The sequence below is a fragment of the Pyrus communis genome, chromosome 2 (genome assembly GCF_963583255.1).
Source record: "Pyrus communis chromosome 2, drPyrComm1.1, whole genome shotgun sequence".
Taxonomy (NCBI): Eukaryota; Viridiplantae; Streptophyta; class Magnoliopsida; order Rosales; family Rosaceae; genus Pyrus; species Pyrus communis.
Window position 1 is genome coordinate 15,377,931 of NC_084804.1, and position 22,252 is coordinate 15,400,182.

The 22,252-nt window shown below is 36.3% G+C and overlaps 2 protein-coding genes across 2 annotated transcripts; both read right to left on the reverse strand.

The window, feature by feature from the left end:
• Window positions 1-12,058: 12,058 nt before the first annotated feature.
• On the reverse strand, window positions 12,059-13,033 carry LOC137724847 (uncharacterized). Its single transcript, XM_068463517.1, has one exon. It carries the CDS (start codon window positions 13,031-13,033, stop codon window positions 12,059-12,061), a length of 975 nt encoding a protein of 324 aa, XP_068319618.1.
• Window positions 13,034-13,890: 857 nt separating this feature from the next.
• Window positions 13,891-19,314, reverse strand: LOC137725508 (alpha-1,3-mannosyl-glycoprotein 2-beta-N-acetylglucosaminyltransferase-like). The gene is made up of 18 exons (XM_068464223.1): window positions 19,016-19,314; window positions 18,818-18,868; window positions 18,421-18,508; window positions 18,228-18,290; window positions 17,393-17,504; window positions 17,240-17,285; window positions 17,073-17,135; window positions 16,917-16,983; window positions 16,776-16,844; window positions 16,622-16,691; window positions 16,439-16,500; window positions 15,892-15,982; window positions 15,696-15,789; window positions 15,106-15,168; window positions 14,960-14,998; window positions 14,710-14,880; window positions 14,358-14,486; window positions 13,891-14,258 (listed from the first exon to the last, which is right to left on the reverse strand). Exons 1-17 carry the CDS (start codon window positions 19,082-19,084, stop codon window positions 14,370-14,372), a joined length of 1,335 nt encoding a protein of 444 aa, XP_068320324.1. The 5' UTR covers window positions 19,085-19,314; the 3' UTR covers window positions 13,891-14,258; window positions 14,358-14,369.
• Between the last annotated feature and the right edge of the window lie 2,938 nt (window positions 19,315-22,252).

Sequence of the window (22,252 nt, forward strand, 5' to 3'; positions counted from 1 at the left end):
ATGATTCTTGGTTCTCTGCAAGTATCGCAGAACTTTCTTGGCTGCTACCCAATGTGCTTCACCTGCATTTGCTTGAAATCTGCCTAGCAAGCCAACGATAAAGGCAATATCCGGCCTTGTACAGATAGTTGCATACATGAGACTTCCCACTAAAGAAGCATAAGGTTTAGCTTGCATTCTCTTTGCTTCCAAATCAGTTTTTGGACATTGATTCTTCGAGAACTTATCACCTTTATTGACCGGAACTTGACCACTATTGCAACTTTCCATATGAAATCTCACCAAGATTCTGTCAATATATGCCTTTTGAGATAAGCCAAGAAGCCTCTTTTGCCTATCTCGAACAATCTCTATTCCCAATACATAATGTGCTTCACCAAGGTCCTTCATCTCAAAGTTGTCACTGAGCATTCTTTTAGTACTTTGAAGCAATCGAGGACATGAGCTCGCAAGAAGGATGTCATCAACATAAAGTACCAAGAAAATGAATTTGGATCCTGAGAACTTGATATATATGCAATTATCCAACTTGTTTTCTACAAAACCTTGTGCAGAGACAATTTGATCAAATTTCAAGTACCATTGCCTTGACGCTTGTTTTAAGCCGTATATTGACTTATTGAGCTTGCATACCATACTTTCCTTCCCCCTTTCAACAAATCCAACAGGTTGCTTCATATAAATGTCTTCTTGTAGATCTCCATTAAGAAAGGCTGTTTTTACATCCATTTGATGTAACTCAAGATCAAAATAAGCAGCCAAGGACATTATAACTCGCATAGAATCTTTAGAGGAAACTGGAGAGAAAGTGTCATTGTAATCGATTCCCTCTCTCTGAGTAAACCCCTTAGCAACCAACCGTGCTTTATATCTTTCAATTCTTCCATTAGCATCCCTTTTCGTTTTATATACCCACTTGCAACCTATTGGCTGAATTTCAGAGTTTGAATCAACCAGTGTCCATACTTGATTTTTGAACATTGATTCTAATTCATCCTTCATAGCATTGTTCCATATAACTGATTGAGGACTTTTAATTGCTTGAGTATATGTAAGAGGGTCATCACTGTCACCTATGTCGAACTCACTCTCTTGCAAATACACATAGTCACTTGTTGCAGTGGATTTTCGGGCTCTTGTTGATTTTCTGATTTCAACATGAGATGGAACTGATGCTGGTGATTCTTCAAAAGAAGTCAATATTTCAGGTTGTGCTAATTGATCGACTGCTGCAGTGTTGTCAACTTGAACCCCCAATTCTTCACTCATATCCTCTGTAGCAGCCGTCAATGGATTAGAAAACAATGGAACATGAGTGTAGTCCATTGCCACAAGGTCATCACCATCTTGATGTATCTCTTGAAATACAAAAGCTTCCCTTGACAAATGTGAGACATCTTGATCTTCCAAAAAAACTGCATTATTTGTTTCCTGGATCCGAGTGTGACTTTGTGGGATATAGAACCTGTATCCTTTTGATTTCTCAGGATAACCAATGAAGTAACATGACTGAGTCCTTGGATCCAGCTTTCTTTCATTAGGATTATAGAACCTAGCTTCCGCTTTACAACCCCAAACATGGAAATAAGTAAAACTGGGAACTCTCCCATGCCATAACTCATAAGGTGTGGTAGATACTGCCGTGCTTGGAACTTGATTCAATATATGATTAGCTGTTTTCAAAGCTTCTCCCCACAGAAATCCTGGCAATTTTGATCTTGACATCATACTTCTCACCATACCAATGAGGGTCCTGTTTCTTCTTTCAGAGACACCATTCTGTTGAGGCGTTCCAGGTGTGGTGTACTGTGCCACAATCCCATTCTTCTCAAGATAGAGCGCAAATTGACCCTTTTGTTGCCCGGATTCAGTGTACCTGCCAAAGTATTCACCTCCCCTGTCTGATCTAACAATTTTTATGACCTTCCCTAACTGTTTTTCTACTTTTGTTCTATATTTGACAAAACAACTAAGGGCTTCTGATTTCTCTGTAATAAGAAAAGTATAACCGAGCCTAGAAAAATCATCAATGAAGTTGATAAAATACCTATGACCACAAATTGTTTTGACTGGGAAAGGACCACAAATGTCAGTGTGTATGATCTCTAATAGCCCTTGACTTCTCTTAGCATCCATTTTTCTGAAATTAGTCATTTTGCCTTTTAAACAGTCAACACACTCATTTCCAGAAGTAAAATCTAATTTTGGAATCAATTTTGCCTTTGAAAGTTTCATTATTCTTTCTTTAGAAATGTGCCCTAGCCTCTTATGCCAGAGAATATAAGAAGTGTCAGTTCCTAGCGTCCTTTTGAAACCAACATTCAAAATTGAGTGATTATTTGACTCTATTGAACATTCTAAACTCCACAGATTATCTAATAGAAGGGCAGTACCTAAAACAGAATTTAGACAGTTCTTTTTAAAGATTTTCAAACACTCATCATCAGCAAGGAAAGCAAGACCGTCTTTGACAATTTTAGAGGCAGAAATTAAGTTTCTTCTCATCTTTGGCACATAGAGCACATCTTTTAATTTTAAAACAAAACCAGAAGTTAACTTTAAATTCACAATCCCTATTGAATGAACTGCAACCCTAGTCCCTTCCCCTACATAAACATTGTATAAAGTATCACCAATTTCCTTTTGTTTTTGAAAACCATTTAAAGAGTTAGTTATATGTACTGAGCATCCAGTATCAAACCACCAAGAATCAACAGGTACTTCGCAAAGGTTTGATTCAACACATACAAGTACTTGTTCCTTTTCTTTACTCTTCACATAATCTTTGAAAATTTCACAGTTGACTTTTAAATGGCCCTTAGTTTTGCACCAAAAACATTTAAGCTTAGACACATCTTTAGGTTTAGCCTTAAACTTATTAGACTTTCTAGGGGAGTCAACTACTTTAGCAGAATTACTGAACTTATTAGAATTCTTAAATGGTTTAGAATTCTTACCGGAACCATAAGAGCCTATGTTGTTGAACGGCTTCTTCTCATTTGCTATCTGCACAAAGTTGATATCCTCAATCTCTTTGTTTCTTTCTTGTTTTTGACGAGCTTCTTCTTGCACACATTGTGCAATCAATTGGTCAACATCCCAGTTTTTATCTTGAGTGTTATAAGAAATCTTCAATTGGCTATATCTGTTGGGGAGTGTTTGGAGGATCATGAACACTAGCTGCTTCTCACCAATATTTATGTCCATTGTATTGAGTCTTTTTGCAGCATCGGTCATCTTCATTATATGATCCCTAATGGAGCCAGTACCCTCCATCTTGTAAGTAGCCAATAGAGACATATACTGACTTACTTCAGCTTTCACAGATTCTTGAAATTTCTTCTCTATGGCATTCAGATAGTCAGCAGCCACATCATGTTTCTTAATTCCTCCTCGAATAGTATCAGTCATGCCATTCTCTAGAATGGACAGTGCCACCTTATTGGCTCTTGTCCATCTCTCATAATCAGCCTTTTCAGCTCTGGTGCTCTGATCATTAATAATAGGTTTAGGGTTGTCAATTGCTATATCAAACTCATTCAGAGTCAATAACAAACTAATTTCCCTTCTCCACTTCTTGTAATTTCCCCCACCTGTGAGGAGTGGGATGTTGGCCAAATTGAGGGTCTTCATTGATATTGCAGACACTGAAGAAAAATTGAAATCACAATACGAACTTTTAGGTTCCTGATTTCTATTCTCAGTCAATTGCACATCATGTCATCATAATCAATTATCCATATACATAACTATAACAACAAAAGCTGATAAGTATATATAGAATAAAAGATTCCCTTCTGAATGCTCAGGACTAAAATTATGCAGTCTGGGACAATCATTCCATTACTGAAGAATTTGTCGTATACACAACTCAGTGCATTGGTTTAGTTCTGAAGAAGACCTAAGCCTTAAAACGGCTTTCTTCCACAGATGATCATACAATCAACAGTTTCAAATAATAAGAAAATATCAACATATGTTATTCAAATCATGGTATACCCACAGAATCAGAAAAACAACTGAACTTGACTTTCAATTTTAATTTCAGTTTCGATAACCTGACCTGAAGAACAAGCATCAATATCCCGCAGCGGAAGCATTTATCACAGATATATTCGAACTTAAGATCAGGTTTGACCATCATGAAACACTCAAAATAGTAAAATTGATTTCCAGAAAATAAGAGGAAGAACGAAGAGTCGCAACTCTGGTTCATAAAACCCCAAACCCGATAAGTTTCGAAGAGTTGTAACTGAGGAGCATCAAGGCAATCATATTTTATTTAAACGCACCGTTTTCCTTATGCTCAGTTTTAGGTTTGAAACCAATTTCGAAACCTGAAGAATGGGTTTTTTTTTTTTTTTTTTATTGATCGAATTTATGAACATGAACCCCAGGCTCTGATACCATATGTTAAACTTATTCCAGTAATCGGATTCAGTTACATAAACCACAACCAAGACCAAAACATAGAACACTAATCCTTATAAAGTGAAACATACTAACCTGAAGAATTTCCACTGGAAGCAGCCATGGATGTTCACTGTTAATCCAAACGCAGCAACTCTTCTTCTCTCTGTCAGGATGCTTTTACTCTAACCAAGAATAGGACTTGGTTCCAACAAGAGCCCGCACCTGTGAGAGGAGAGAATGCCATATATATATACACATATCCTTCTCATATTAGCATGTGGATTCCCTATTAGAATCCTTATGGGAAACAACTTATGTTTTCCTATATCAGTTTCCTACTGCAATAAAATCCTTTATTGACAAGAACTGATATTCATCTTCATATAAGACTTTCTTATCCTTATTGGATTTGAATAGCTAATGCCCGATCATCTTATCTCATGTTTATACTTTTACATAATCCTCCTACATAGTTTTCTCCAAGCATAGTCACTCTTAATTTAGATGTTAAACTGGAGGTGTTAAAGATAAAAAGGCTACCAATAGAATATCAGTGTGTTAAATTGGAGTTGTTAAAGATAAAATTTGCAATTTGTACCACTGTTGTATCAGTCTCCACAATACAAAATTTTATTAAAAAATATAATGCAATGGAATTCAGATATTTCTTTTGAAATTTTTAATTTCTTTTCTTTTTGGTCCAAAATAAATATTATTCATTCTCTTCACACATTTGAAGCACAAAATTATAATTTTCCCAGTTTGTTCTTATGGAAGTTTGATTGTAACATCGGCGAGTGAATCCACAACAATAAATTCAGGGTTGAGTTGTGAAAGTGATTATTTTTGTTCATTCAACAGAGTTGAGTTGTGAAGGTGCATTTTATTCTTTCATTTTGTACACATTTGTACTACATTCCTAACGTCTAATTTAGGTGAGACGTATTCATACTAGACTACTAGTGGGTCATAACTTTATTAGAGTAGGGATGTGATATATAAAATGTGGTGAATGTAACGTTACTTTATTAATTAGATAGAGTGGTGAACATGACAAAAAAAGTCAAAAAGTAAGTAATAGTTGCACCACGGGTAGCTATTGCTCGCTTTTTATGTAGTGTCTCCAAATATCAATTAGGTTATTGTTTCTAATTGATCACAATTATAGTAAAATTATGTCTCTCTTACCATAGTGAAGACTAACGTCTATCTATATCAAGGAGATGATCAACAATGTTATGTTTATCATTGATGTGTGTCTTGGTAACATCATTTGATTACATCTCGTTTTGAATCACTTCGCTTTCACACATGATACTCGTGCATCCCTCCCTTTATGTAAAGTTTTGGTATACATGAATTGAATTCTTAAAGGTTTGTTAAAGATCGCATGTTGGGACAGGATTTGACTCAATGACTTGGACTAACTTTAGCACATTTTCTTGAATAACTTTAGCAATTCTGTTAATTTAATTGTGTTGATTGTATATTTCCCAAAAGAAAAATAATTTTTCTATTTAAACATGATCAGAGCCGACTCTAATTCAGGGCTAGCAAGACGACCGCCGGGACCCCGAAGAGTAAGTGGCACCAAAAAATTATAAGTTTCTATTAAAATGAGGTTTTATTTCTATTTACACCCCACTATTCATCTAAGTTCACCCCATTATTTTTTTTCTTTTAAAATCCAATTTTACCCCTGTCAAAAACTAAGAAACCAAGAGAAACAAAAGTAGTAACTTAGTATTACGATATAGTGATATTTTTCTTCACTTATAAGTGAGAGATTAGGTTCGATTCTCGTCAAAAGAGAATTTGAACCACATTATTGTTAGCCCATTGTGAGACTAAGTCCACCCCTTCCTGTAGTGTAAATAATATTGTTTGTTAAAAATAAAAAAAATAAAAAAAAGGGTAAAGAAACCCACAATTCATTTCTAACTATCAGTTGCGATTCCTACAAGCTCCGCCGTCCACTTCCGGCTCTCTCCCGTCTTCTCTGGGTTCTTTAATTTGAAATTAAAAATTGGGGGTTCTTTAATTTTTTATTCTCTTGTTGCCTAATTTATTTATTTTTTTCTGTTTTCTTGTTGATATCGTGCGGTGGGTCTAGAACTTTATCCAACATCAACCTTTATATCACTAATTGAGTGAAAATGAGAGATGAAACAAATCCTCAATGGCAATAATGCTCTACTTTGAATGCTTTAGTGAGAGCAAGGAGGCCCGCATTCATGTTGGTGGACGACTCTGGCGTTATAATGTTAGGAAGACCAAACTTTTAAACTAGATTTTACAAATTAAATGATGTGGATGTTGGTGACTAGTTTATTACTTCACAATTAATTAACGTGTTTATTTCCTATTAATGATACATCTTTGAGTTTAAAATTTTGATTTCCCTAACATTATCTGACTATAAAAACTCTTATCAAAATATCCTACTTGCAGAGCTAGTTTTGCTTACTTGTTATATAATGGAAACGGCCACGGATTCGATCATCGTGACTTGCTCTATTATTTATTTTTAACTTTTCATCCTTATACGAATCATTTGGAGTTTGGTTTAAACAAGTACCGAAAATAATAGCTCAAATTCCTTTAGCCACCTGGTTCAATTTTTTTTTTTCTTTTTTTTGTCAAACCAAGTTACTTATATTAAATAAAAAGACTAGTACAAGAAAAATAGAGCTCAAAAGCAGGCCACAACTTAAATACAAACCCAATTGCAAGAAAGAAAATACAGTAAAAAGAACTCAAAAAAGAGTCGGCTCATAATTACAAAAAACCTTAAGAGCATCTCCAATGGCCCTAATTAGACCAAACCCAACCCTAGGCTAAAGGTCAAATTACCTCATTTATTCCCACCCCCAATCCAAGCCAAATCTTTGAGCTAAATGCTAAAAGCTAAACCCAAGCCAAATTCCCCCAAGATTTAGCTCACATGCGCGTGGACTCGCCCAGCCCAATCTCGGCCCAGTCACGCACTCAACTCGCCCACGCGAGTTGAAGCTTTCAATGCCCAACAGGGTGGAACCCACTGTTAGGGCCGCTGTCAGCCACAATCCTGAGCCCAACGACTCTTTTGTTCATCTGACGACTGACATTTTTGGACCGTTGGTTGATCCAACGATGCAAATTCAAATTTTGTTTTTTTTTTTAAATGTTAATCTAAAATACATTGAATCCAATGACTGAGATCGAATATAATCAACTCTAACGGTTAAAAAAAAAAAAGATGTAACGGCCCAAATTTAAATCCAACAGCTAAAATAATTTTTTAAAAAAATATTTAACTCAAAATTCACCAAAAAACTCTATAAATACTTATTGTGTTTGTTCAAACTGTGGGAGAGGAAGAGGTCAGCTTTGCATTCTCTGCAGAGCACCCATTAGCTAGCATCCGAAATGCAGATGTGTGAGCTTCTGATGAGGTGATAGACTTTGTTGGCCTACGACATCTATCTTCCTTGTAAAGTAGTGGTCATGATTGACAACTGCATTCAAGATGCTTTCAAAAAGCTCTCTCCTCATCCGAAACAACCTTTGAAAATCATGAGCAGGAAATCTTGGACGCTTGATGAAATAATCTTTCATCATTCGATCATGACAATCTTCTCTATTATGCTGCACAAATGAACGCCCCGTGACAAAACCACGATAGCCAGATTCGGCATGGTGCTCATATTGCATAAGCAAGTTTGCAAGTTCAGCTTCTGCGTTTATCATTTCTGCATCCTCAATGTCAATGCTTGCTTGGTATTGTGTCATCTGTATTGCCCTGCTGTGCCTTCTTCTATCACCCATTGATAAGATATTAAGGATTTTTTGGAAACAAAAACACTTTGAAAGTTGAAAGATTGATGAATATAGAGGATGATTGAAGGTTGAAAGATTGCGTGATCAACTGATATCACTGTTCTAAAAAACGCCCCAGGCGGCGCCTTGGAATCGAGGCGATTTTGTGCAAAATGGCTAGAAAAATCGGGGTGACTCTAAGCAGCCCTAGGCGGGCTAGGCGGCTGGGTGGTTTTTTTTTTTTTTTTTTTTTCTTGAAATTTGTTTAAAGTCTAAGTTCTAATTATACCTTGAAATTTTGTTAATTTTATAGAATAGGTGTGTTGTGTATCAACTTAAATTCCGGGATGCTAAAGATAAGTATCTTACATTACTGAATTTCCTTATTTTCCTCCTATTTTCCATTTTATATTGTTTTAAATTGTGAACTTATTATACATGTGTCATCCTACAATACTCCTCACTATGGCTATATGACATATATGCTTAATGTGTTTTTAAATTTTGGACTTGTTGGATACTCTTTTTGCATTTTATCATTCTTTTATTATCTTATCCATGGATTTCATACAAGTATAATCTTTTGTGAGTGTCAATATACACTTATTTACAAGATATACAAGAAATTTACCTAAATTCGCCTAGCCGCCTAACTGCCTAGATGCTAGGCGCTAACCTGCCGCCCAACTAGCGTCTAACGTTTTTTAGAACCTTGAGTGATATTCAACCTGTGTTTATATAAAGGATGATTGAAGGTTTTAGTTTCATGTGCGTAGGTTTATGTTTCATGCGTTTCATATATTTTGTATGTGTTTCGTATGTGTCATGTGTTTCACATGTGTTATGTGTGTGCTTCATCTCTATCATGTGTTTTGTATGTATTTTGTATGTGTTTCGTGTGTGTCATGTGTTTCACATGTGTTGTATGTGTGCTTAATCTCTATCACGTGTTTTGTATGTCCTTCACATGTGTTATGTGTGTCTTGTATGTTTTATGTATTTTGTATTCATCTCTATCATGATTTTCATATTCTTCCATAGTGTTTCATGAGTTTCATGTATCGATTGAGTGATTTTTCAATATTTATCGGAATTTAAATATTTTTAGATTAAAATGTTCATAAAATTAATTTATGATAGTCTACATATTTTTTTTAAAAGTAAATTTAAGAAAAAAATTAGCCTAAGTTCATCCTTTAATAATCTCAGGCTAAAATTTTAGGCCAGAAGGATTGGAGCAGCAAAGTTGTTTATAGGCTAAAAGCTAAATTTTCTGAGCTAAAAATTTGGCTTTTAGCCCAAGGGTTGAAAATGGTTTTAGGGACTCCTACCACCACCTTTGAGTACTCATTTAAGGACTTAAAGGGAATCTTTGTGTCCCTAAAGGAATATTGCCTCCGATGGAGAGTTCTTATAGTAGAATCCCTAAATTTGAGGTTTTTTCAAATTTATGTGATAATTTGATTAGGTGCACATTTTTGTTTATATTAACATTACGTTCTCGTAAAATATTTTTGTGAATATTTTAACGAAAAAAAAATTCAAATTCCAACACTAATTTTTTTTCTTCACAAAAACGTAACTAGAATAAGTGAATTGAGTACGAGTGAAATGAGTATATGAGATGAAGTTGTGATAAGTTTTGGTTAAATAATTTGGTATTTATAGGAATGATGAGAGAACAAAATGAAAGAGTAACCCAAATTGAAAATATTAATATTTCAAGGGAAACATTATGAAAAGAGAAAACAAAAGAATTTGAAAACCAACATAAAGAGTAACCTAAGTTGAAACAGTTTTTTAATTGGAATTGTTAACTTTTCAATGGTAAAAAAAATTTGTAAATCAAGAATCAATTTGGACCTTTCCATTTTAAACGGTTGAAAAGAAAAAAAAAAAAAAAAAAAGATAAGATTCAGAAGTACATCGTCGAGGAGAGGAGTGAAGAATGACTGGAGAGAGAGGAGGGACTCGACGATGTACTGAGGCGGCGAGGCCGGGGAAACGAAGGAGAGGAGCTTGGGGAGGTTGTTGATGTGGGCCCGAGAGGAGAGGAGCTCGTTCCCTAGGGTTTTGAGGTCGGAAAGCTTGGTGGCTTTTTGCTTCTGCTTCTGCTTCTGCTTCTTGGAGAGGATTGAGGCCATGGCTGCTTCTGGTACAAGCTCGGCGGGAACGGAACTGAAGGGGACTGTGTGGAGGAGAGTTTAGGGTTTTAGGATCGAGACGACTTCAATTCTCTTAGAACGACATGTCGTAATAGGTTGGTATATAAATATATATGTATAACACACACTTTTTTATGTTTAAAAAAGAAAATTAGCTGTGTCCTCAGGCATTGCCTTCAAATTTGCCCTCTTAACTTTCAATTTGATTCTTATGCACAATTTTTCAACAATAAAAAAAACATACCAACTCGCTCCCAACGATCAGATGAACAAAAATAACTCTTATTTTTACAGACAAAAACATTTAAATAAATAGACAACTTATCAATAATTTCGTTACATAAAAAGCTTATAGTAAGATCAAATGAACAAATCGAATTCGATTGGATATATATCAGAAAGAAATTTAGTAACTACTACTACTACATCTTCTGAAGTCATACATATTAGAAGTATAAACAAAGTTACTTGCACCTTACCACCATTAACTGTAACGTATTTGGCCTAATGAACAAGTTTGTTCATTTCTTAGCCGGCGCCGTCCCCGGGTCACTTGCTGTTCCCCAACTTCCTTCTGGACTTCCAGTCACCAATGTGCTCAGAAGCATGACAACGTGTTGGTTTCCAAAACCCGCACGAAGCGGATGAATAACAAACGTAGCAGTTGCACATTTCGCGGTAGCATTCATGAGGCGTCGTTTTGAAAAGGAATTTCACACAGAGGTGCCTTGAATGCGGTAATCTCTACAAGCAGCCCGCCCTCTACCACCAACAACAGAAATATCATCGGAAATCACGGATAATTTGGATAGCGGAGTCAGCGGCTCAGATGGGTCGAAATCTAAGACGAAATAGTCCCCCACATTTTTCCAATTGTTCAACATCAACATTGCTTGTGGCACAAGGAAAGCTGGAACAAGATGAAGATGGAGTTTTCTTGATTGTTGCCACTCTCCTTCTCAGTTCTTGCTGTCATCATCCTGCCTATGTCGCTTATGATTGCGTCCTTATGTTTCCTTAATCATACTGTTTTTAACCTGATTATCGTTCAAGAATGGTTTTTAGTCCAGTACTTCTAGCAAGGAGGAATACCAAGTCTCCAAATTTGAAGGGCTAGATGCCGCCCTCTTTATCTCCGGCATGAAAGCTTTCATCCCTTCATTCAATCTTTTCAACATGACAGGCTTCCAGGGGCCAAAGTGGGATCCAAAGTTGTCGAAAGGAAATTTCTTGCTATCGTTACTGCCATAGCAGCCCTGATCAGCAGCAGAGCCTCCTAATTTTTACATGTTAGGTTCTCTAATGCTCTCTTTCATTTGCTGCCTCAGCTGGAGAAAGAACTGCTCCACGCCAGCAGGATGCAAAATTTCAGCAGCCATGTTTTCCGATCCGAAGAAGAGTTAAATTTCAAATTTTGAAACCCTAACTTGTTCTAAAAGCAACTAGTTCACTTCACAAAGGACAAATGACCCAAAAAAAGTGATGAAGGGCAGATACTTACGGATTTTTCCGAATCATTAACCCAATAAACACAAATAAAAATACTCGAAACTTCTACTCTTATCAATAATTTCCTTAAAAACCTTACATTAAGATCAATTTCTTTAAAAGAACTTGATATTAAGGAATTGAAATCCAATTATCTGAATAAATGAAATCTCCAAAATCTAAATGGAACAACATCATGTTTTGGATAATTTGATCTTAATCTTCAGCTTCTTTGTTGCTCTTAATCCTTCTTCTTGCTTCTCCTCTTGTTCGAGCAGCAACCGCTCTCTTTCATCTTCCTCCCTAGCGATTTTTGCACTCTTCCTCTCTTCCTTCAGAATGTCATCAAAACTGGACACCATCGCACGATCATCTCCATCATCATCCTCATCATCCGCCCTAGGGCGCTTGCGGTTATGCCCAAATATCGCCTGGATCACAGAAGAAACATCAAGTGATTGCTCCTCCTTGACACGGTCTTTGACCTGATTCTTCGAGACGGATAGTTTCGGTTTTGGTATCGGTTTTGCTGTGCGTTTCAGCTCAATAGATTGCTCCATTTGCTTCAAGCGTTGCTTTGTTGAACAAGATTCTGACTTTGCCAAGGAGGCTTTGCCAATCACAGCCTCCGGACGCTCCTCCTTCACGTGATATTTGATTGGATGTTTCGAGACGGATTTCTTTTGTTTCGGCATTGGTTTTGTGCTGCATTGCTTTGTTGAAGAGGATTCAGATTTTGCCGAGGAGGTTTTGCTCTTGCCAACTTCTTCAGGCTCTCCTTTAGACGGCTTTGGAATTGCTGCACTGTCGGATTGCAAAAAGGAATAATCCCGGGACTCCTTGATGATTTTACACTTCAATGCCTTGCTCAAGGGGGCAGGACTCTTTGCGGTGCTTTTAGCCTTGTCACCGGAATTCAGAACCCTAGACGCCAACTTCTTCAACTCCGGCACAAAATCCTTCATCTCTTCGTGCACTCTCTTGGCCATGACACGCTCTGAGGGACCGAAAAAGGATCCGAAGTTTTCGGTAGTACTATTAACCGAGCAGCCTTGAGCAGAAGCAGAGCCTCCTGATTTCTTCATGCGAATGCGATCTTTCAGTTGCTGCCTGAGTTGAAGGAAGTCGAATTGCTCCGTCTTGGCAGGACGCGTAACTAGAGCAGCCATCTCTTCCGATTCAAAAGTCGTAGAATTCTAACTTGGAAACCCTAACTTGCTTTCTAAGCAACTACTACTTGACAGAGTGATCGAATGCGGAAAGCGAATGAACTGGAAATTGTAGCTTGTAATGTAATTAATGGAAGGGAAAAGTCTCTATTTATAGTTGAGGTTTGGGATTGGCGGTGCTTTCATTTTACGGCGGTTTAGGATTTTTTCCTAATCCCAATAGGATTGGGAAACTGATGTCCTAAGAAACAGGAGAGTAGGTAAACAGAGACATCTTATTTGTTTATTTTTCTTAAATTCAATTTATTTTTAAGGTTTTTTTAGCCAAGATGATTCCTAAGAATGACATAATTCTTCACTTTAGTTTTTAAGATTTGAGTCATTAGAAGTGGTCTCTGAGTTTGTCTCACTGTCAATCATTTTAATCCTTGTGTAATAAATCTTTGTTAAATAAGGATCAAATGACATAAATTGACGATTTTTTTTTTTTTGGTCCTTTTGATCCTTATTTTACGAAAATTTTTCATTGAGGGCTGACATACTTAGGGACAAAATTAAAGAATTATGCCCATCTCAAAAACCATTTTAACCAAAAAAACGTTTTTTAATGGAATAGACAATATTTTTTACTCGGTTAAAATATATTTGGATAAGTGGTGAAGCCCTTGTGATTAGGGCATTGCGTTCCAATTTCAAACCCTCCTCTCTTAATGTAAAATATTATTTGTCCTAACAAAAATTGAGTACGAAATGGTCTTTCTTTTTCTTTTACAAATTTAGTAAATTAACAAAAGTAGGTCATGACACTTTTTCTATTAGTCCACAAGTCTGTTAAAATAATAATTTTAACAAAGAAATAAAAAGTAATATTTTGGACTTCTGTATGCTACTATATGAGTACATTTTGTCAAAATATCATACATCTCAAGAATTAGGATTACAATACACTTTCAGAAGGGAATGGTATCTATTAAGGGCAAACTGAATATGGAGACTGCTACATGTTGAATGTGGTGACTCGGTAAAGTTTCCGAAAAAAAACTCAAATTACAGAAGACTGAAGACATGGCCGGCTGCAGAACTCAAATCACGAAAAACGCACCTGGCTCTCATCTAGGTTTAGTTAGCATTGGTTATCGATTTTGGTATGAGTTTGCGTTTGTGCTTCAAGAGCATGGTCCTCAAAATCTTGAACTCTGGAAACAATGTTTTCTCCTTGTGAACTCTGTCCGGTAACCAAGAGAAGAAAAATCTCAGATACTATTAATTTGTGAAACTTCAGAACTTTGAGCAGAGAAATAGCGGCAAGTTGAACCATACTAACCTCAACTTTGCTTCAAGAATCATTAACTCCGAGCTGCTTGAGAGAATCTGGACCAATAAGGAATATACGTTGTGGGATATGGTACCGGAAAACAACTATTCCTTTATATGCTGTCCGTGGCACACCATCCTGAAAAACGAAGGAAAAACAAACAAACAACTCCAGATTAATAATTTAACAACTGGGTTTAAAGCCAGGCACTTAGAGCATCTTATTTCCAGAGCTACTTGCATACTTAATGGACGACAGGACTTATCGCATCGAAGATTCTGCAGTCTCATAAAATCAAATGCGTTATTCCTAATGTCAATGATAATTGGAGGAAAGTTGTACAATACAAAAGAAAATTCACCTTCCATTCTTCGAAAATACCGAACTGGCCAGCAATGTATTCGAAGTCTGGCTGGTCATTGTACTGTATGCGAACATCACTACCAATGTTGCGTGCCTTTAGTACAAGATCAGATCCACGAATAGGTTTAGCTTTTTGCACAATGTCAGCAAAGTGCTTTATATACTTGTCCTGCAAACGGGTTGAAAAATGTATTGATTATACATGAAAAGAAAGAGCATTCTGACCAAAGTATTAAAGCATCCATTACCTCCATCAGGTAGCTCAAATCCATTGATTTCCAGTCAACCTTAGAAGCAAAAGGTAGAAAAGAGTAATTCAATATGAAAATGTTGAATAACGATAAGGACAAAGTTAGATTAGATGGAATGATACAGAAGAGAGATTAGTAATTACCAGGACATCATTTAGCTTGATTGGCTCAAGATATTGTTTGAAAAACTGTCCCAGACTAGAACCCTGCATAAAATTACAAGACATGAGAATTGAAGCATGAAAAATTTCACAATCCTACAAGGGAGGGGGACAAGACTAGCACTACTACATTCTCAAGCCATTGTGCTTGACATTTGACAATCACTTAGATTAAGTTAATCAGAATGCAAAACAACTATATAGGGATTACTTAAAAGAAATTATATACGGCAATATAAAGATGGGAGGAGAAACAAAGAACCACTTTAACTCAGAACTTTATGAAAATCGTTCCTCTAACACTGTTTGCATTTTCAAGAAACAAAGGACCACTTTAAGATAACTCAGAATTTTATGAAATTTATTCTCCTGACAATGTTTGCAGTTTCAAGGAACAAAGAACCACTTTAAGATAAGATTTCCTGACTTCCGGGAGATATATTAAATAAAATCAGTGCAGAAATCAATACACTAAATCACTGAATTTATACAAAAAGTAAATACATGACTGCATGCACTATATAACGCTTGAGGTTGGGAAGCAATGAACAAGAAAAAGTAAGAATACATACGTGTTCTCCAAAATTGTATGTTCTGCACACTTCTGGCCGTATAAATTGTCGACCCTTATGATTTTCTTTTAACCTCAACCAGTCATCCCAGTAAGTGAAGCATTGTGAAAGAAAACATTTAGAGGATATGGATCTAAATTCTAAAAGCATAGAGAAGTGTAAATCAACATAAAACTCATTTCAGCAACAAGGATATGCCTTTGGCCATTTTGGTGATAGCTCATCCCATGTAGATCTAGCCAGCATCCACCCGAGTCCAGGAAAGAAATCCGATCTATAAAGTATTTCTGCACAGTGAATCAGATAGCAGATCAGAAAGCATAGTGGCTCTGAGTTTCTATTTCTGATAGCTGTCAATGTCTTGTGCCCAAACATCGGTGGAAAATACTGAGGATGCATGCACTTGTTGGTAAGATGATAGTAATGTAATGTGTTAACTGATAAGGTTAGATAATGTAGCAGAAGACCAAGATGCAAAGATCATTGTCAATCCTTAAAAATAGGAGCAATATGTTACAAACCTACATGAGCCAGGAACCTGAACAACCGTGCTTAAATAAGCATTGGTTCTCCCACAAAAACAAAAACATTTTCTCTATCCAGTCACGAAGGACAACAAAAAGGAGATGTCGGATAGTGATCTTATTATTACATTAATGTAATTGGTCTTGAAAAAATAAATATTGCATTATGCTTGATTCCAATCTTAGGAAGACTAACTTGAAAAATTAACGAGAACTCACTAGGATCATGCACAAACTGCTTTTGCCCATTGTCATTCCACGAGGAAACAGCCATGATAGACCTACCACAGTTCAATATACAAAATAAAAAAAAGTGAGGAAAAGTCAGAATTTCTGGAGTCCAGAACATTTATATAATATGTATTCAAATCATAAGACCTCAGATTCATCAAGAAGACATACTTATCCTTGTCAAGAAGAGCTGCTGCAGCCTCAAAATAATCGAAAAAATCGGGAGCAATTTCCATATCATCTGTGTTCAAGGATGATGGATTGTGTCATACTTATAGTGGAAATAAAATAAAATAAAAAGATCCAAAAGATATTCTGTTTTAACCTTCAAGTATGATTACGCGGTTGAAGTTATGCTTGTAGAACAATCCATCCAGTGCCCATTTGTAATGACCTAAAAAAGCGGGATATAATAGTGAGATGTAGTAGTGAAGCTAATATACCTGAAGCAGCAAAGAATCCTTACGTGCAATTTTGTAGTATGCAATCAACTCCCCAGGTCTTTCAGCATGAACTGGTTCATAATCCAAATGCTGCAATTCATTCAAGTCAGAGTTGATAGCTATCCTGGTGTGCTTCCAACATCAAGGATACACAGTTTGATTATAAATGTACAACTTACTTGCATATAGGTAAGCTGATCGTAGCTCAAAGCCTTTTGTTTGACAGCTGGATGCGATCCGTCCTAAGAAAAATGAACCCTGTTGAGCCATTGATTCTCTCCTAGATAAAATCTAAAAAATAACAATGACACCCATAATGTTTTACCATATATTAAGCACATGATACCTGGGAGACAAATAGAGGAAATTTTGATGCAACGGAACTCTGATATCTGGATATTAGAAGAATTAGGCCAGTGAGTCAGTACAAATCTAAAAACTGTGATGTGCGGTGTAAGTACAAAACTTACTTTTTATGTGACAAGAACAAGGAACTTACTTTAAAACAGACTTAACGGTCCTTTCCAGATAATCAGCACGATTGCATGCCATAATTACAACTGCTGCCACTGGCACCTGGTTTTTGTCAATCAGCCGACCTAGGCCTTTTCCTGAAAAAAAAAGGTGACAAAAGAATAATTCTAAGTGTTGACAATATAGAACAAGAATACAGAAAGTTATAGTAGCAAGCTTAAAGAACAAGAAAGCTATGGAGGTAGAGAGAAAACAAAGGAAAAATGTAATCTTGTATTGTATGAATGAAATGCTTCGCACCAATTATTACAGAGAATAGCAGCTTATATAGTTGCTGTGTCTTTCCTTACAAGCTAAGCTTTTATCGTAACTGCATAACCATATATCTCAGCAGACTAAAGCTGAGTTGGCATTTTGTCTCTGTAAGTGATAGTCAACACTAAGTTCTTTGGAATGTATTATGGCCAAAAAATAAGTATCTGCAATGTGCCGAACAGCTCAATCATACTGAAACGAGAAAGGGGATTTCAATCTAAAAGTTTAATTAATATAATTAGTTAAATTGGTTGAAGAACAAAACACATGGGCTTGAAATGGTTCATCATCTATAGTTATATGAAATCCACTTCAAATACATTCATCTAGCCTAATTCTGGTTTACGGAAAGGATTTTATATTATTATATAGTATAAACCATGAATCACCGAAACCCATGCTTTTCTTCTTCTAACAGACTATTACTATATACATGGCCTGAAAGCACACAACATATCTTCCAAGACTAGAAAACAAGCAAATGGGGGTGCTTTTTCAGTTCACTAAAAAAAAAAAAAAAAAGATTTTGTCTAATAACCACCTACTTTCAAGTTCTTGAACTAGGACCTTCAGTTGTTCACACTCTTGCTCTAGCCGTTGCTTTTCTTCTACAATTGCAGCAGTCTAGTGTCAGAATTGAAAAAAAAAAAAAGGAATAAAAGAAGTATGTCATCGTTGGGCACAATATAATGTATAAACAAACATCTAAAAGACTCATGTGCTAGAAATATATCACACCGCCAAAGGAAACAATTTGTCCTTGTTGCAAGCTTATTTGATCAATAAGAGTCCTCAATTGAGATGTACACTGGTTCTCTGACTCTATCTGCAAAACAAAAACAGATGTCATTCAAGATAAAGTAACCAACTTTTTAACCGTAGAAGCTTCCAATGCATAAATACGCCTTGCCGTTCTGACATACAAAGAAACGTTTAACATCAAAAATTACACAATATGGATGTGAAATTGTGTAAAAACTGCTTCCTTTGCTCAATTTGTTTAAGTAGGCAATAAGCTAACAACAGAAATTGATCCTACTAAACAATGTGCACCTAAATTATCATCAAACGGATAAATGAAAAGAGTTCCCATTGCAGACGAATTACTCATGAACTACTCATAATTTCGACATACCGCATCGGCGAGGCGATCAGCGTACTTCGATTGCGTAGCGAAAAGCCGTATCTGCAACCAAACAGAAACACCAAACACGAAGTAGAAGAAAATCGATTCAGTCATTTCTTTCAGCAACAGCAACAACAACAACAACAACTCCACATACATTTCAATTCCAAATATTTGTGAGAGAATTAGGGTTTTTGGGGAGCCCACCTGGATATAGATGAACGCCGCAGCTGCGAGAAACAGGAGGAACCGAAAATCGCAGAGAATTTTCTTCATTTTGTTTAATTTTGGTGCGAAAAAAGAAATTACGGGAGCTTCCGATCTCAGAAATTACGTACGAATTTGAATCAGATGGAATTATAAGGGTTAAGGATTGCAGAGACTTTTCTTCATAATTTTGGGTGTTTGGTGAATTTTGATCGCGTTTACTTTACTGCCAGTCAAGGTCCATGACCTTGCTAACCTGCGCCGGCTGTTCTTGCACGGTGCTCTCAGTGACGACAGTGTCCTATTTTTTCTTTGTTGGGACCAGAAATGTGAAATGGCCTTTTTGTGCCGAAAGAAAGAAGGTAAAGTGGGCTTTGAGTTTAATAAGGCCCAATGGGTCCCTTTTTTACGACCCCTAGCTGGGGATAAATGTTTTTAATTATTTGATTATGACACACCCCCATCCAATAACTAGTTGCGCGAGCCGCTGGCAAGAAAGTTAGCTCAAATAAGTTTAAACTTGCCCGATATTTTGTATTTTTCATTTCTTTCAGGTAATTGCTTTGTAGTTGGATATTTGCTAAGTATTTAACATAATTTTCTTTCTATTCTTCCATTTTCGTATTGTCTTTACATTTCTGTAAACATATCTATGTGAGAATTGCAGACTAAATTGAACTAAGAGCCAATCCATTTGTGTTATTGTTTGGCATACATAAACAAAATATGTGAAGTCTTTTATAAAACAAGGCATAGGAAAACTTAACACGGATCTTAATTTCATCTTCGTCACAATCTTTTGATTAGAAACTCAATCTTCTATATATAATGCCAACAACCCCTTTCGGGGTCACAAGTTTCACCAAAAATGTGACATCCCACATCGCCCAGGGGAGTGATCCTTAAATGTATATTCTCATCCCTACCTAGCACGAGGCCTTTTGGGAGCTCACTGGCTTCGGGTTCCGTAGGAACTCCGAAGCTAAGCTAGAGGGGGGCTAGAGCAATCCCATGATGGGTGACCCACCGGGAAGTTGCTCGTGAGTTCCCAAAAACAAAACTGTGAGGGCGTGGTCGGGGCCCAAAGCGGACAATATCGTGCTACGATGGTGGAGCGGGCCCGGGAAGTGGTCCCCCCCGGGCCGGGATGTGACAATTTGGTATCAGAGCCTAACCCTGGTCGTGATGTGCCGACGAGGATGTCGAGCCCCTAAGAGGGGTGGATTGTGACATCCCACATCGCCCAGGGGAGTGATCCTTAAATGTATATTCCCATCCCTACCTAGCACGAGGCCTTTTGGGAGCTCACTGGCTTCGGGTTTCGTAGGAACTCCGAAGTTAAGCAAGAGGGGGCTAGAGCAATCCCATGATGGGTGACCCACTCGGAAGTTGCTCGTGAGTTCCCAAAAACAAAACCGTGAGGCCGTGGTCGGGGCCCAAAGCGGACAATATCGTGCTACGGTGGTGGAGCGAGCCCGGGAAGTGGTCCGCCCCGGGCGGGGATGTGACAAAAAAAATTTGGACAAAAAATGCCCCCAAAATAAAAAATTTCAAAAGCAACCCAAAATAATGCACCACATAATGTAGGGGTATTTTTGTCATTTTAACAATATTTTTTAATAATTAATTTTTTTTGTACAGTTTTTTTTTTTTTTTTTAATTAGTACCTCACAATAGGCTAGCAATAATGTGATTCAATCAGCTATTCATTAAATATTATTTTCTCTATTTTTAAACACGTTCAAAACATCTTAAGAGGCGTGTAATACCGGTTATAAAAAAAAAAAAAAAAAAAGTCTTTTGTACGCACATAATAATGTGATTAAATTAGTTGTCAAATGATTTTTTTTTTTTTTACCAAACAATATTATCTACACTAAAGGGGAGGGGTAGGGTGGCCTTAGCCTCACAATAGGCTAGCAATAATATGATTCAATCAGTTGTTTATTAAATATTATTTTCTCTATTCTTAATGTTTGAGTTCATTGATTGGGGAGACGAAAGGTTGGAGGAGAAAGAGAGCAACTTTAACAATTTCTTTATTTATTTTAGCTGGCCCAAACAAAGATATTTTGTTTTGTTAAACTGAGAATAAAATGTACAGGAAACCTAAGGATAGTGTGCAAAAATCTTGCCTAAGCTTTCAATCCGGTCAAAAGATTAAAGAGTGTTCCCACACCAACAACCTAAGGCCATCTCCAACCGATGGCTGGCCAGAAGGCTTGTTTAAGCCCTCTGGCTCTCCAAGATTCTCCAAGATATGAATAGTATAAGAACATATTTGTTTCCATCTCCAACCAAGGGCCAAAGGGCCAGAGGGCTCGTTTTAGCCCTATCACAAAAAACCGTCTCTAACCAAAGGTCATAGGGCCAAACATAATTTATTATTTAAAAACTGCAACTTAAATGTTGTTTAAGTTTCATGTTGTTAAATGTTTTTTTTTAACAAATATGAAAAACTAGAAATGTTTTTAATAATTTGTTAAATGTTGTTAAAAACTACAAATTTTGCAAAATCAAAGTTATAGGAAAAAATAGAATTTAAAAAAAAATGAAAAATAGAAGTTATAGGAAAATTTTCGTAAATAAAAATAATAATAAAATTGTAAAAAAAAAAAAAATCAAATCCTGTCGGTTTTAACCGACATGATTGATTTGAATTCTAGCCAGCCCTCCAACCCTCTCTGATTTCGTGGAGCCCTCTCAGATTTCACAGCCCACTAGCCTAACCCTCGGTTTGAGACGGTTTTCAGACTATTTTCAACCCTCTAGTCTTCTGGACCATTCGATTGGAGATGACCTAAAGGTTAATTAGTTGTTTTGATATAAAAGATATATGCATCATCAAGTTGCTAGAGACTTGTTTTTCAGTTATAAATTGTGTTTGCTAATAATTGGTTACTTGTCAGTTATCATGGGCCCTTATTTTCTCGTTTAAATTAAAAAATAATTAATTTCCTTCCTAACCATCAAAAAGACAAAACATCCAGTACAGCAGTCAGGTGAAAATTTAAAACAAAAACAAACTAAGCAACATTACTGTCATTCGTAACTCTCCCATATATTTTTTTTGGATGAAAAGTTGCGAGCACTGATTATTTTAATAAAAAAAATTATATTTTTATTTTAAAAAGTTAATGTTGATATTATTCACTTACAACATTTTTGTTATTTTTCTTGAAATTCAAAATTTTTAAATCATTTACATTAATTTTTCTTTTTTTTTCCCCAATTTTT